Source organism: Nothoprocta perdicaria, unplaced genomic scaffold (genome assembly GCF_003342845.1).
Source record: "Nothoprocta perdicaria isolate Ctin4 unplaced genomic scaffold, notPer1 scaffold_14, whole genome shotgun sequence".
Lineage (NCBI taxonomy): Eukaryota > Metazoa > Chordata > Aves > Tinamiformes > Tinamidae > Nothoprocta > Nothoprocta perdicaria.
The window spans coordinates 6582023-6599546 of NW_020454538.1; the positions used below are offsets into that span (position 1 = coordinate 6582023).

Below are 17524 nucleotides of genomic sequence, written 5' to 3' on the forward strand. Positions count from 1 at the left end.
TTTTTTTTTTTTTTTTTTTTTTTTGGACAACTTTGTCCTGTTTAATGGGACTATTCCATTTAAAATAGTGCTTCTGCTGTGATACCTTTTCGTTTTCACTCTTAGATTCAGTCCATCTGCAGTATCTTTTGTACAAAGCTCTGCTGAATAATCAACATCTCTTTAAAAATTCTGTTATTAAATGTTGCTTCAATACTTACAGGAAATTTCATTTCTGTAAAAAACGAATCTGTCAATATCATGCTTTAAACAAGAAATTAAGTTACACTTTCAATGTTGCTATGCTTATAATGCTGCTTATCTTACCTAAGAGCTGGAGATAATATATTACTATCATAAAACACATGTTTTTGCTGTTATTCTCCACAGAGTAAAAATGAGCCTTACAGTCAGGGGGAGTACAATGTTTACAGCACTTTCCAGAGCCATGAACCTGAATTTGATTATTTGAAAAGCTTGGAGATAGAGGAAAAAATAAACAAGATCAAGTGGTTACCACAGCAAAATGCAGCCCACTCGCTTTTATCAACAAATGGTAAGACAGAAGAGGCTGTGTAGGCTCTATCAGCATTTTGTTCTTGTGCTGACTGTATACACGTAAAATCCAGGTTCATTTTATTCTTTTCTTTCAGTAATTTCCTGCTTCAGAGTTTACTGAGTCTCATATCTGTTATTTATAGATTTTATTCGTAGCTATCAGCTTTCTCCTGTTGATTCTCCATAACATTTGGAGAGCTATACCTTATTTGCTATAATGCAGTGCTATTCTGAAAGTAACTGTGAAAACTGCCTCACCTTACAGAGCAGTGGCAATTCATTCGGTATTTAGAATTTTGTCTGCTGTGTTTGTCATAATTTTTATCCTTTATAGATATGTAAATGAATGTAGGGAAGAGAGGTGAATTTCTTTTCATTCATTGTCATCAGAATGGTTTATTTAAGCTCTGAGGAGTTACAGAAGTCTTATACAAGGAAGGCAGTAGGAATAATATTAAGATATTGACACTGATTCATCTTTCCATCATACTTAAGACCTACTGATTAAAAAAAAAAAGCAATATCATAGTCATCCAGGAATATGCAGATATGACATAGTAGGAAGGAACTGAATAGATCCTTAGAGTCATTTATGAAATACTTGGACACACACAGCCTTTATTATTGCTGGAGATGTATAGGACAAAAATATCCAGTTTAATTCTTAGATCCCATTGTACTCAGAAAACACTTTTTCGTGGTAAAAAATGGAGCCTAAGTGGGAATTACTGATAGAAAAGTATTGTAATCCCACATTCAGGATTTAGCATTTTAGAGCAAAGCAAGTACATCTAGTTAGAGTTTTTTAGCAATAAATAATATCCACAGTAGTTAGCAGTGTATTATTTTATGTTTCATCATCTTTTTTCCTTAACAGTCACACATGCTCATGTTGGTCAGGTGGTAGGAGCATGCTTACTACTGGCTTACTGAGCCTGGTATCTTAAGGGAACTTTTGAGATATTGTCTTGCAGGAGGTTAGGATGTAAGGCACAGTTTTGGTCAAAAAAAAATGAGAATGGTGAAGCAGCATCCTGTGATTCTACAAAAATTCTCCTACAGAATATGGTCTTTCCCCAGACTTAAGTGACTATGACCCACTGAATTCTCTGGAAGAAGCATCCACGTGTTGAGGAGCAGGAGGGATGAGTCCATCTAACTTTCACCCAAGACTGGGAGATTCGACTGGTCTGCAACTGCCCAGATCTGCTTCCCTTTAAGGAAACTTTTGTCCAAGGCTGTTCTTGCACAGGTTTCCTCATGACCAGAGCGGGTCTTGATTCCTTTCCTTAGGAATACCTTAACTCCACACATTACCACCAAGTTATCAGCTAAGCTCTGACTGCAGCATCTTAATTAATGGACACAGAAGGAAACCAAAGGGGCTTTCAAATCCCACTGTAGATTTGCAGTGCTTGCAGTTAGCAAATTCCTGCTTTGCCTTGTAAAGTGAACTAATTTTGCAGTATGATAATAAATTACTGCGATTCACTGCTATCCTTTGCATCAGAATTTATTGGGGAAAAATTTCTGATGTGAACTACATTGAATATACCAGAATTTGGCCGATACAGATCCTTTCATCTGAGCATTGAGACTGCTTACCAGACATTAATTAATTTAAACTTCACAACACCCTTGAGACTGAATGAATACTAAGCCTCACAATGACATTTCTATACTTTGGAGAACAAAATCATGCTTAGAATTCCTAGGGAGTTTTGAAAGTCTGGAAGGCAGATGAAGGAGAAGAAAACCAATATGTGTGATACACTAATAAATAAAAGTTTTCCCTAAAGAAAGGAATAGGTTTATCAGTAGCAGTCAAGTCGAGAAATGGAATGTGCACTTTTTATTCTTTCTGATCCTTTTTTTTTTAAGATTAATTTAGGAAATTTACAAATATTACAATAGGAGGAATAGCAGGAATGCACTGCTTACATTAATAAAAGTCTTAAGTCCATGACGTGACCTCTGTGTAGATTTAGTAATTAATTAATGTTATTGATACAAATGAAATGTATGGGATACTTAAGTGGAGTTTCATAGTTGCAGACTGAAGTATTCTCTGGTTCTGCAGACTCATCACTTGTATGATCTTTCTTGCTTGAGAATTAGCAAAGCAAAATCTTTAGGAGATGCATAATAGTAAAAACATTTTGGATTAGTAGATTAGGGCTCTGTTACCCTCACTGTAAAGCTGTTCTTCCTCACATGGAGATAAAACTCCTTGTACTTCCATTTGTAGCTGTTAGCCCTTATCTTACCCATTTCTGCTTGTCCCCTTGTGCTGTTTATGAGTAATCCAGAAATTTGGCTATAATAGCAAGATCGTTTCCCTACAATGTGAAATTATGAAACTCGAGTTTCATGCAGTGAGCTTTTAGGATTTTTGGTCTCTTCCACCTGTGAAATGCTGAGTTTGGTATGAGAGCATGTGCTGCCAGGAACCTCTGACTCGCTTTGAAGCTATGGGGATTGCTTTACGAGTGTCTTTTTAGTTGGGAACATTGCTTGGACCTGCAAAATTAAGACACCCATGCTGCTTCAAGACTTAGCTAAGTCAAGATGCAAAAATTTCTTGAGGGAATAATTATTTTGTGAAATGTGGGTCACTGAATTCAGAATTCCTATGCTAACAGAAAACTCTTTTCTTATAAAGATAAAACTATCAAGCTATGGAAAATTACTGAAAGAGATAAGAGACCGGAGGGGTACAACTTAAAAGATGAAGAAGGAAAGCTCAAAGATCTTTCTACAGTAACATCACTACAGGTAAGCAGCTGTACCTCTTCAAAAATGCTTTTTTTGTTTGTTTTTCTGTACAAAGAAACTAGTCATCACACTGACTCAATAAAAGATTTAAATATGTTCCCAATGTTAAGGAAATATATGATTATCCTTCTTGAAGTTTTAGTTGCCTGATATCATCTTGAATCCATCACATCCTTTTCGAGTAACAAATGCTTTATCATATAGTGCCCAACCCAAAGACGTTTAGAAAGTTTATCAGTTTTATTCTTTCTGATAAAATTCTCTCAAGCATCACTTAGCATGCTTTCACACCAGATTCTTTAGCTTAATGTGCTGGAAACTGTCTACAGTTAAGAACTTCAAGGTGTCTTGTACGCCAAATTTCAATCTTTGTTTCAGGAATATAAAAAGAATTCCAGGAGGCTGTGCCTCAGTGAATACTGGTGTCTTTACAGCTGAGGAGATGCAGTCATGAAACTCCTAAGTGCATGTAAAATATTAGTAGTTTTGTTATTTGTAAAATATTAGTATTAGTTTTGTTTTCAGACTTTAATGTCTGAATTCACTTCTGGTGTTTTGGGAAAGGAGGATGCTAAAAGTAACAACTGGAAGGCCATGTGATATATTGCTCATACTGCCTCATCTTTTAAAAAACAAAGAAAGCCAATACTGTATATTGGGAAAAAACTCTCTATGAAAAGGAACACATGAATGGACTGCTGATCTGTTACATATGATTAAGGGGTATCCTTTTGGGTAGCTTATAGCCTGAGAATTCAAAGACTGAGCAAACCATTGTTTTTTTAATTGATAGGCCTTTTTTTTTTGTCCCTTTAGTGGCAAGCTCAGCTCTAAGCAACTTATCTTATCTATGTTCCTTTATAAACTATCTTATGAAGTGATGTATGATAGATTGGTTTTGGTGCATGCTCAGCTACACTGAATAGCCCCAATCATGAACCACTGCCTTACTGTGTTTAATGCTTTACCAAGAGGGAATAAATTGACAGTGTCTAGTTATTGAAGCATGACATTGAAGTGACAGACAGGGAAATAATGAGAGTGCAATGGTCAGTGATAGTCTCTGTCTATTCTTTGTAGGAGTATGCATGTGTGTACAGTATGTCAGTGCACATATTGACTCTGTTTTTAAGGATTCATTTTATATATTTTGGGGAAGTTATGCCCTTTTTGCTACTTTTTTTTTTTTTTTAAATTCACACATCAGGTGGCAAAAGAAATACTGGCAGTGATTTAGAATAGGCAACAACTCTTCAGGGACACCCCAGTACTAGGACTGCACTGTCTGCCTGCCAGTGCCAGAACCTCCTATGTGTGTGGGACAATAGCTCCTGGTGTGGCACTGGCCTGTTCCGTGGCAGCCACCAGAGTGTCCCTTCTGACAGTCCAGACTTTCCATCATTCTGCCTGGCTCTCCGTTGCTCTTTCTGTCTGTGCCTTGTCTCTTGGCAGGGATGCTCCTGCCCAGCTACTCATCCATGGAGCAATTCAATTTGCATGCACTGCTGGGAAGTTCTATAATGTCACCATCTTTGAATGCTTGCTCTTGTCCAGGCTCTCATCATGCCAGAAAAAGAACATATATAGCAGAAATTCTTAACTCTCCTTCTGGTTTCTGTTTCATTTCTCCTGCAGGTGCCTGTATTGAAACCTATGGATTTGATGGTAGAAGTCACTCCCCGGAGAATCTTTGCTAATGGTCACACCTATCATGTCAACTCAATATCTGTCAACAGTGACTGTGAGACATACATGTCAGCGGATGATCTCAGGATTAACCTCTGGCATTTAGCAATCACTGACAGGAGCTTCAGTATCCTTTATTACATTTCCTTGCTTAGTCTTGTTAGTATTGGTAGAGCCTTAAGATTAAAAATGTTACGGAGATTTTAAATATATACCTTACAATTATCAGAATTGCTGCAGTATGTATAAACAGAGGGTGTTCAAACATCACAACAGACAGGTAAGAGTTAATAGAAATGAGGGAATTCTGTGTGAAAAATGCAAATCTCTGAGTTGGTTATTTGCAAGTAACCATGAAACTGATGCCAACAGAACGGTATCTATCCGCATGACTATATTCCCTGTATATTCTTTCTTTCCTGAAAATGTTTTTTCTCGTTTTTTTTTTTGAAAGGTCATTCCTTATGCTGGCTGTAGCCAGTGTTCTCCATTTCCCTGCTTCCCAGAGCCCGGTGTGTGAGGTGGGCACAGTTTGGGGCATAAGCTCAGCTGTTTCATGCGAGCTGTTATGTCTGCGATTAATGTGGTCATTTCTGTATGGAGTGCTGGCACTGTCCTGCACACTGGGTTGTGGGATCATTGCAATCATCCGTGAGGATACCCCCCGCACAGCAACAGGATGGCTTGGATGAGAGGCAAAAGAAAATGGAGCCAAGAAAAGTGACTGTCTGTGATTTGCAGAACAAAAAGGGACCGGTAAGAAGGGAAATGGGTTGTTTCTTGAGACCAGCTGCACTTTGGTGATTTCTCTTTGGATTTCTGTGAAGGAGTGTTAGACATCAAAGGGCAGTTGTTTAACTGCTGAGTGCAAATTCCTAAAACAAAGCACCAAAAAGTGAAGAGAAGCTTGGAGTTTATTTTATTTTATTTTATTTTATTTTATTTTATTTTATTTTATTTTATTTTATTTTATTTTTTATTTTATTTTTTATTTTATTTTTTATTTTATTTTTTATTTTATTTTTTATTTTATTTTTTATTTTATTTTATTTTATTTTATTTTATTTTATTTTATTTTATTTTATTTTATTTTATTTTATTTTATTTTATTTTTTCCTCCCCATTTCTGATTTATCCCCAGCTCTCCCAAATCATCTGTGGAGCTTGACTCGCATTCTCCTAACAGGAAGAAATTTCATTGAGTCAAATAACTCTTAAGTCCTTAAAATACAAAATCAAACTGAACTACCTTTGCAGTATTAAATGGAGGTGCTTGTATCATGAGAATTGGGTGGGAATACCTCTGTTGATTTCCAAACTCATGTTCTTTTTCTGTCCTCCAGTTATCTAGATTAAGCATGTTAGATGGTACCCTGTTTAATAAGATGTTTTGGGAACTTCTTTCTAGGGTCTCTTGTTTAAGTTCCTTATGATTATAGCTGTGCTCTTCCGTCTTGTCCCTGTTCTGGCTGCCTCTATAAGCCTGCACTTTTTCCCTACTCCTTCCTGGAGCAAAGCAGTGAATTAGACTAAGCTTGGCAATCTCTGTATGATTACATATGATAGTGAGACCAGGTTCCAGGATACTTACACAAGATAAGTATTTACTTCTAGTGGTCCTTTTTGTTATGTGAAAAGCTGTTTTAAAAAAAATGGGGATTGCTAAGAGAAACCTCTCTGACAACATCTTAAAAAACAAATGCATATTTATTATATTTCGTGAGTACGATATGAATTTTTATTAAGTGATTCCCCATGGTAAGAGCTTACTGACTGCAAGAAATATCCTCCCCCAATGAATTTTAAACCCCAAATATGTGTAAATTCTTGAAAATGAAAGGCTTGCTATGGAAGTATCAAAGTAATCAGAACATAAGCATTGCTAATATAGAAGTGAAGAATAATCATTCATGAAGAGCCTTTTATGTTCAAATCCCTTATACACATCCTTACGGAGATTAAAAGGTTGGTAGATAAATATACTTGTTTCCTAATTTACTCATGAGGAAATTGTGCTGGAAGGTTTAAAGAAACTGCTATGTGTTTGGCTTCCAAAAATATTTCAAAATCTAGTAAAATACTAGGAAAGACCTGAAAAACAGCTTTTCTAGTATGATCGTAACTGCTACCATATGTCTTGATGGAACAGTGTGGACAACATAGGTACTTGATATTGAATAGCTCTGTTCAGGATCTTCTTGCTTCTTTTCCTGTATGTTTAACTGTCATACATGGTCACAGCTGCAAACTGTGTTGGAAGCAACAGCACCTTCCATTGTGGAATATTTACTGGTGAAAGGTTTTAGAGAGGTTGTAAATCATTGATTCAACCCTTAATACACTGCATAGCTCATGTATACTAGAATGCTCAGTTTCTACGTTTGTTTTAAGATTGCCCAAAGAAGAGGAGATTAAGAATATGTTTATAAGTGTTAGGACTGGATACAATTCCTGTATCTGGGACAAAGGCCCTGGGTTGCTTACCTGGAAAACTTTGGAATACCTGAATTTGTATCTGGGAATCAGATATAGCCTGTTTTTAGACAGGCCTGAATGAACACCTGGTGAGTTTGTGGTGAGAGAGCTTGGACAGTGATAGGAGACAACATTAGGTAAATGGATGCTCACTGTTAAGTGACAAGCTGTTCCTGCTACACGGGCTCCGCTGGCAGTGGATTGGCCTTTGAGACTGGGTACCGATACATATGCATGGATGTAGGCCATACAATCTCTAACAGATTCTCTCCACTTCTAATTCAGGTGATAACAGATATTATCTGTACTCCACTGTCTGATCCAGAGCATCAGATGGATGCATTTTACCTACTCAACTCAAGGATAAATAGAAAGTTGAGGTGGATGTTCCAAAATGCAAGAGCAAGCAGCTGGAAGGAGGGGGTGGGTGGTTTAAACTTCTGTCAGACTTTCAGCAGAAATCTTTCTGTCCCTAGAGACAATTGCAGGGACACATGAATCACTGGATTTCCCAGTCTGTCCCATAAGGACGTTTCCATTCGTGTTCTGTGGAAAGCACAAAGCACTCTTGGATGCAGATCAGCTTCTGGTGAAAATCAGGGGATGTGAGGGTTGCAGTTAGGACTAGACATATTAAAAAGAAAAAACTGTGCCAAGCAAACAGTTTAAATTATAAATGAATGTTGCTGGGCTTGGTGCCTTCTGCTGCACATTTAGGCAGTCTAAGGTTGGACAGTTTCAAAACTACTTAGGTCCCACCTTCACTAGATGCAAACCAGAAATGAATTCTGTATAAGGCTTGATTCCTTGAAATGCATGTTCAAAACTATAAATAAAAAATATTTTAGTCTGAAATGGCATTTGTTAATAAGGAATCTGGCAGCGATACCTATTTGTCTTTCTACTTCCCCTCCGAGGCAGCGCAGCTCCATATAATGAACTACAAGCTGTTTACCCGAGAGGCTGCTTGTGACAATGACACAAGCAACAAATCCAGCCTTAGAGTTTCTGGCTGTTCTGCCTGTGTTTGAATATCTTTACAGATTGCATGGGGAACACTGGAGACTGACAGATTAGCAGCACCGTGATGGGTTTTTTAAAGTAAAATTTGGAATTTTAATTGAGAAGAGTCGTGTTTTAGCCATTATTTTTAGCAGTCTTACTGAGAGTTCTTCATTTCTTAGCTCATGAGAAGACAAAGCAGTGCAGATCTCTAAGCTGCTTCTCCTTCTGGCTTTTATGGAATATATTTCAGATGAGCTTTCCCAAATTGACCAGAGTAGTTGCCTTAGGGAAAGCCTTAGGCAAATAAAATATAATTAGGGGTTTCTGTTTTGCTCCGTTTATTAGCATAAACACCAATTGGGATGAGATGCAGGCAAGTGAGTTTTAAGCTATGGCTCGATATATTTTATGAGCAATATCTGAGACTTACTTCTCACTTGCAAGCAGATTTGCTCAATATCTTCTGGCCAGGAGGAGGGAAGGGAGAGGAGGTGGGAGGAAAGAAAGGGTCAGCTACTAAATAATTGCGTGTAGAAGGCTTTCTTCACTAAAAGGTTTTAATGTGTTGGATCGTGTTGCAGAGAAAGGGAGTCTGTGTGCTTAATTATAGACGATATTCAGCGCTGTGGAAGGAGCAAGGCAGAGGTTGCTGCATTTGTTAATGTTCGGGCTGAAATGGCTCAGCCGCGGTGCCCGTAGCTTAAGCCCGCAGATAAGTCATCGTGGGTGCAGTGAATGAGCAAAGGGGCCTGCTGGAAGCACACTGATAAGGCTTCCTTCACAGCAGCAGCAATCTGCAGCCCATCTAGCTGTACTAAATATTCTTTATGAGGATATATTTGGATTGCTGGTGCAACTCTGTGGCTCCCAGCCCTTGAGCTGCCTTCATTTCCTGGCCGCACACTATTTCACTCTGGAGGCTGTCATGGCATTGCTATGGAAACAGCATCCCCATTTCCACTACGTACTCATCTTGAGACTCATCTTGACTAAAATACTCATTTCTCAGTCAGATCGATATAGTCCAGGGTTATCCTGCTTTAATAAAAAAAAAAAAGGAATCTTTCTCTCATGTCCCCAAAGGGTTAAGCTAATTAGCAAACCACCATCAGGCCTTTTTATAATCTAATATAGTCCAGCATTTGAGGCGTATAATGGATATGCACATCGTTAGGCACTGTATCTCGGGGAAAATACTTTACTTAATAAGTAAACAACAACAACAAAGCAAATTATTTTAAAATAAGATGGTGCCTGGGTGGAGAGCGGGTCTGTGGCAGGTGTGAGGGCACCTGAGGGACACGGGAGGCTCGGGGCCCTGGGAGCAGCCACGCAGCCTCCGCTGCCTGGCCCAGTGCTGGGCACCTGGGTGCCGAGCTGCAAACAACATGCGGGAATCTCTTGGCATCTGCGGAGCAGAAGGATGTGACTTTGTGTCCTCGAGAGAGAAGGTTCAGGTAAAAATTACTCCAACACGGTTGTGCACAAGCTGCATCCTCATCCCCCGCTGAACAAACTGCGTGACAGCTCGCTCTCCTGAAGCCTGGCTTTCCTCAAGCATTCACCTTTTCCAAGCGCCTAGAGGCTTGTTGTTCTTTTGAGACCTCTGTATTTAGCACTCCTGTTTTTAAAAGATGCGTACACATATATTACAGTACTGCACCATGGAGCCAGATTCCAGCTGCGCTGCTTCTGGGTGATGTGAGGAGCTTTGGCTCACATTTCTGTTCTTCTCTTTCGTCCTTCCTTTCCCAGAGTCTTGCCTTCTCCTGCATCACCTCTCTCTGTCTCTTGCTCCTTTAGGGGCCAGATGAGGAAAGCACTTGCAAAATGTGCAAAGCCAAAACCAGGTCTGTGCCTGCAGGAGACTGCAGAATTGCAGGTTGCAGAAGTACCAGTGACCTTTACTTGACGGGTGGCACTTCTGGTAGAATGTAGCTGTTGAGAAAGGTTTGCTCTGCTCTCCAAACCAAAACACTCCGAGGTGAACAGGTGAGGGGGAAAAATAAACCAAAAAAAAACCCCTATTTTCAGCAGGCTGCTTAGAATCTAGATTAGTGTACTGTACTCTTTAGTCTCTTTGTCTTCCACAGAGTACTGGCTTTCTGATAAAAATAAAATTTTCCTTTTAAGTAACTGTTTTCTGAAGGAATGTAAAGGTTTTTCATTTGAAAAATGACTGTGCTGAATAGTTGGAAAATCGTTATTAGCCATTAAGCAGTGATTAGTGATTAATTTTGTGTTGGTTTAAAGTGGTCAAAATTCCAAAGCTTTGCACAATGGCGGTTTGCTTTGACTTCATCCACTCGCTTTAGGATTGGAGACCTTTCAGCTTAGATTATTTGTGCATTAATCACCAGTGGTTTTGCAATTACCTATACCACTGTAGATACCAAAGCACCCAGTAGTTTGAAGACTGTTTACACTAAGATAATTCAGTGTTTAATTTGCTAAGAAGTAATTGATAAGTTGGCAGCATGTACTGCAGTTCTGATATAGTTCCTGTTCCTAATGATGAATCTTTCCGTGGCAGCGAGGCAGTGAGTGAATGACCAGCTGTACTGCAGCAGATCATGAATCAGCACAGTCACTGATGGGTCCTGAGCCTCAGAAATAGGTGCATGCTCCACCAAAAAGTGTGCACTGTGTTGCTGATGGGCCTGGGAGGAAATCCTGTCCTATCAACATGTTGTTTAAAGATGCTTAAAGATGCTTAAGAGAATTCCTGAAATACCAAAAAACAACCTGTCGTTTCTGGGAGGATTCTTCTCTTTAAGTAGTATAAGTAATTCAGGTTGACTCTTCCTGATTCTCCGGAAAACTAGAGGATAAAATTCTCTTCTATATGAGGCATGACATATTTTCTATTTCTAATCATGATTTTCTTGCTGCTTTTCCACATTGCTTATTCACAGCTTAACAAATGTGCCAAGATTTTAAACGGTTGCCTGAGTTGAGCTCTTCAGTACAGTATTTTGGGACTTTTTAATTAATGTTATGAACCCTGAAAAGCAGCATAGCAGTGCTATTTGATCTGGGTTAAGGTCTCTACTGAGGAAGGAAGAGGGAGGTTTGCCCCTGAGAGCAGAAAGTTCTCCATGATTGTAGCATTCCTTGTCTTAAGCTCTGAGCCACTCATACTCTCAGCCACTGTCCTTTAATTTTCCTTTCAGTAGTCTTACTCATAAGTAAATCCTTCATTACACGAAACTAAAAATCACTTTTTATTTTTCATTACTTGTTGGGAGAAGGACCGTTGATTTCTTAACTGCGATGAGGAGTTCACAAATCAGCATCAGTAATAAGCCCCAGGGGAAATTAAGATATAGGGTTGTAGCTGAATGGACCATAATAGTCTGAGTTTCCAAATATCAAGAGTTTCTTAGTTCTCCTTGGAGATCCAAGAGCTAGGAAGGTAAATGAATCTTTATTAGCACATATAAGAGTTAGAATAAATTCAACTGGTGGATCATTAGAGGGCAAAAAAAAAAAAGGGTACAGCAAGGCAGACTGTAGTCTCTTTTTTATAGATATATGCATTTTTTTTCTCATACGTGTTGGTGGATCAGTTTGCTTTCATATAGTATTTGTAACAGTAAATTAAGCCTCAATCTGTTGTGGTTTAAACAATTAAACAAGTACATTAATCGCTTTATCCTAAAATATTAACTATGTGCCATACGCTGCACAAACAAAGCTAGGCAGAGTTCCAATATCCAAATTGTGCCTGCACTGTAACAAGTGTAATCTAGCCTACATTAAACTGGAGAAAGGCAGCTCAAACTTAGAATAAAACCCAATCATCATTTTAATGGAGGTATTAATGGAGCAGTTTTACTAGATAATCGTGATCAAATAAAGCCTGACTTTTCTTTAAACTGTTTCAGATTCTGTAGGGGTCCACACTAATTGGATATGTAATACTAGATAAATAATAATTAAGAATATAAAAGGAGGAAAGCATTCTCTAACTGCTAGACTAGGGCCCATGCTGGGTCCGTGGGTGTGTGATTAAGCAATGCATCAGGCACCTGTTCTTTTAACTGCTATAGTCAAACACGGCATAAACTACAGAATTTCAAGCTTGAAGCAAAATATTGCATGTTACCCCCAGAACAGAATTAGGATTTTGATGTTGATTGCTTGATGGTCCTTTTTGCTGCTTGTTAGAAAGTGTGCAATAGGGATTCTTTTAATTAAATAATGCAGGAAATGATATTAGTGTAAACTGAGGAATAACATTAGTAGCAGAGGAAAGTATGTGTAACTCATAAGTTGTCATCTTTGAGACGTGTGAAATCCTGGTAGCAAACAAAGCCTTTCCTGAACCCTGACAGATTCGTTTGTAAGTAAAACTGTGTGTGTGTCACTAGTGCAAAGTGCCAAGAGGGAACTGCATTTCCAGGATTCTGTGAAAAGAACTTCTTGGAGAAGCTTGGATAGATACTGCTTGTAACAACAGTGCTTCTGTTGAGGTAAAACAGTGTCCAGTTTGGACGTGGTCGTCATGTTTTGTCAAACCTCTTAATTGAATGCAGTTTTTACATTTACATTGAATGCAGTTTTTACATATCCACGCCCTTTTTTCAGGACATGGATAATCTTGTGTTCAGACTTTATCTCGTGCAAATTTTGGTTTTTATTTATAACTAAATACTGCCATCCAGATAATGTGGATGTAAATATGTGCATATTGACTATAAGGACCTAGAGGAATGATATGCTTTCAGGGAATACAGAGAATTCTCAGCATCTTTTAGGAGACTTAGACATTTAAGAGTCGAGATGTAGGGAGCTATGAAAACCACTGATAAATTTGCAATAGTGGTTTGTTCAGGTCTTTTGGTTGGTTTTGTCTGTTGCCACAGGATACTGTATTACCCTTGGCAGAAACAATTGCTTTTAACTATTCTCATCACCTTAAATTGACTCCTATCTCAGGAATTTCGTTATCAGCTGTCAAAGAGAAATGTATGAAAGAGCACATGTCTGATGGAGGACGGATAGCAGAGCTAGTTAAATAGTGCTTTATCACTGCATCTCTGTCTGAGACCATCCGGTGATAGGGCTGAAATGTGTGTTGTAGCAAAAGCAAACAGAACATTGCTGAGGTGTTGGATAATGGAGTCTTTAGGGTGTGAGATAGAACTAGGAAAATACTCATATTCAGCTGTCTTCCAAAAATAAAGGAATTGAAGGCATGAGCCTGACTGTGAAATCCTAAATATAGCATCTACCCTTGCATCCTTGGCAGAGAGCAGGCTTTTCCTTCATGGAGCTGCTTTTAAATCAGCTAATGTGATTTGAGCATAGCTATAGTCTTGGGATAATTACTGCACTGCAGGTTTATTGTTTAATAAAAATATTAATTTGTTGATCAGAATACCTGATTTTCTTACTCATCATTCCTGTCTTGTATACAGTTTGAATGAATGTGATTAAGTTATCCTTTAAATGGGTTTCTCCTTTATCTCTCTCCCTCCCCTTCTCTAATGCAGTTGTCCCCAGATGGTCTTTACCCATCCCTCTTGTTAAGTTGACGCAGAGGTAAGGAAGAACATAGCCAGAAGCATTAAAGTATCCCTGATTTTCACAACTCTATCAATAATTGCAAAGGAAAAATAGACTGGAATTTCAGCAGATGATAAAAAATAGAGTGAAATCCCAAGCCTGTAAAAATATGCATATATACATATAAATCTCCATAGAGTGAATTACTTTCCAGTCTACTTGAGATTGTTACTGTGATCATAGCAAACAAATAACTATCTTGTACCCAGGAATGCTATTTAAAGTAACGTTATTTAAAGCATTCCCAACTTTTTTTTTGCTGTTGGAGAGAGGGTGAGTACTTAGTACTGCTGAAATGAATGTTAGGTCACAAACCAGATTTCCTCTTTCAGGTTAATAGCTTATTCTGTTAGAATACTCAGATACCTTCAGCAAAGAGGGACTTGGGAGCTCGAACAAGGAATATTAAATTACAGTTAAAGGATAACATCACAAAACTGATGCTCAAGTAAGTAGCACTCACATTTTAGTGTAATGTGGCTGCAGTCAATGAAGTTATTCCTGTGGAAGAGTGTAACGGGATTCCATGCAAGATTTATTGTTTTACTAATTTTATTTCTTCAGTTGATGAGCTTTAATCAGCATGGTGTCATTGTGGAAGCTTTTAAATGACCTGCCTCTGTTTCCCTCTGGGTTAATTTCTCATTGCAGCATTTTAAAAACGAACCATTCTGTGTCGTTACAGGTGCAGGCAGTGTATCCAACTTGAAAAACATGTATTATGAATTTATTGGAAGTTAGACAAAAAAGCCATTTACACAGTTTTAGGTACAATTATATGAAAAGATAATGTATAAATAATTCAATCAGCTTTGCCAGAAGGGAAAAAATCTCTTAAATGAGTCTAATTATTCTCGTTCCCATGTGAATTTGGACTTGAAATTAACCTTGCAAAACACAATCTTTTGCAGAGTTAGTGCAAAGAAGAACAAAATGTAACTTGCTTTGCTCATCAGCTGAAATCTTTTTGTGTGAATCTTGAGTAAAATTATTCTTTTAGTATACAAGAACGTATGTAACGTTTCTATTTCTCTTACCTCTTACCACTCTCCGCACTGGGAAGGACTGCATTTCCACACTGCAGCACCACAGTGTGGGAAATTGCAGTAGTTTGCTTTTAGGGCCTTTGCAATAAAAATGCTCTATAAATGAAGGCACGGTTACTTTTAACAAAGTTACAGAACCAGAGATAAAAATAGATAATAGATCTTCTGAAACTGTAAGAGATTTTTATAAGTATTAAGAAATTTCTTGGTGGTGATACTTGCTAGCATATAGATGATTCTAAAATAAACAAACAAACAAAAAATATTTCAGTTGTCCTTTGCTGTAAGTTACTTAGGAAAAAAAAAACCTTCATTCTTTTTAAGATGGAATTTAAGAAGTGAAATAAACTGTATATGTATGCAGGGCACTGGACATAGAAAACCAAGCAGGACCATTTCAGTTCTCTGTCATTGATTTCAAAAAGGTATTTTTGTGTATGATAAGAAACTATTGTAGTTTATGGTTTGTCCTTGTTATCATCTTCAAGCTGTCTCTTTTGCTTGGTACACTTGCTAGTAAGCAGTACGAGGTGCCACTTACCATACCCTAAAGAGCAATGCTGCTGAACAGAAGCTGAGCTAGGTGACTTAATGGATCTCTTCAATTCATAATTTATAGGCACCTGAGGCACTTCTGGTATCTGATATGTTCCAAACATAACGTTCAGCATCGCACAACAGTTTCAGACAAGTCATAATTAATTACACATGCAAATGCATTAACTAAATATGACTTTGCAACCTTGCAGTGATTGAGCACTGTACATTGAAAAATGCAGATGTGCATTTAAGAAGACAGGCCTCTCTCTGTTGACCGACCCAGTTAATTTTCCTCTCAGCTGAGTGAACATATGTGTGTGTGTGTGTTTGTGTGTATGCATGTGTATTTATGGAGAGATTACTTTTCCCTTAAATTTAAATGTGTGAAGGATTGTGGATAAAATAGGCATGTGACTTTCTACAGATGAAAATGCAGGTATTCCTTTTAAAATGTGTACCTAAGATTCATTTTTTAATTAAATTGAAGTTTTCCAGTGACTACTTTGAAATTCATCATTCTCTAAGTAAATTAATGATTGATATGCATACAAAGAGGCCTATCTGTGAGAAGTTTTGAATGGGACTTGAAACAATGTAGATGTTCGTTCTTGGCAGTGCTGCTCTTTAAGTCTCTGAATGCACCTCTTCTTGAAGTATTGAAACTGTTCTTAAGGCATTTGGCTTGTGTATTAGACCTGTTTTACTTAACTGACGTACAGCATTGTCAGTGCCATTTACTAAAGGTACTGCAGTAAAAGTGATTTCCTAAAATGTGGCTCATTACATTTAAAATGCTGGGTTGATTCTTTTTTCTAGCAATATTTGCGTCATGGAGGTTTGGGGCTTCAATAAAGATTGGAATTACAATTCCAATTGTAATTTAACAGAGTTTGGAATTACAATCTAACAAAGATTGGAATTAAGTTTGTCAAGCTCAAAATGAGTCTTTAGCCTACTCTCATTCTAGGGAGAAATTACAAAAGGAAAAAAAGATATTAAAAACAGAAAAACCTCTCACAACCAGCCAATCAACCAAGAAAAAAATGTGAGGGAATACTAGCATGCTGGAAATAATGTGGGATCATAATTTTGCAATGTTGTTTTTAAGTTCCAGCACTCATTTGATGTTCAGCCCTGAACAAATCTTGTTAGTCCCTTACTCTGTTTCTTATGAGCTGCCAATGAAACCACTAAATTATTGGTACCTAAAGCCGTTTAAAGGATCTCAATTGTCACCTCTTGGCTCTTCACGTATAATAAAGGTAGTAAGTACCAGAAGTAGTACTCCAAAACTTTATTGGAAGAGAACTACGCCAAATTAATTCAAGTCATGTAATATTGATATTACATGAAATAAATGAATAAATAATTCCTTTTAATAGAAGGAAAGAAGGGTGACAAATTTTATAAATTTTATTATGTTAGGAAACATCAATAGCAAGGTAAATTGGCCAGGAATCTGGCTGATTTGAGGAGCTTCCATAAGGAAACATGGGCCACCTTGTGTCAAGAGTGTTAGGAGGAGCATAAATGCACGGCCAGTGCTCAAGGAGCAGCACTGTGGCTTGCAGACCTCCTCTGATCTTCTGGTCACCATGTGAATGTGCATTAATACTAGTCAGACAGGAGCATATACTTAATATATCACCCCATGTGTGGGCAAGCTCAGTGGCAATACTGGCCTTGTTTTGGTACCTCTTGGTTACTTAATGGCCTTATTCTGTTTTCTGGGTAGTTCTTAGCTTAAAGGCACATTGCTGTGACAGCCTCTCTGCTATGACTATTCCTTTAAGTAAATTCTTCTCTTAACTTCTCTTTTTTGTCCAGCTTAAATGATAATGCTTGAATTAAGCCTAAAATGTACCAAAGGTACAGAGTGATATTCGAAG

General features: G+C 37.9%; 1 protein-coding gene across 1 annotated transcript in view; it reads left to right on the forward strand.

Annotated features, from left to right (window-relative positions):
* Positions 1-17524, forward strand: part of PPP2R2C (protein phosphatase 2 regulatory subunit Bgamma) — a 55767-nt gene that overhangs the window by 5997 nt on the left and 32246 nt on the right. Inside the window, exons 2-4 of the mRNA XM_026034063.1 lie at positions 370-535; positions 3200-3312; positions 4948-5125. Of these exons, the coding sequence (XP_025889848.1) occupies positions 370-535; positions 3200-3312; positions 4948-5125 (457 nt within the window). The remainder of the gene's footprint in view (positions 1-369; positions 536-3199; positions 3313-4947; positions 5126-17524) is intronic.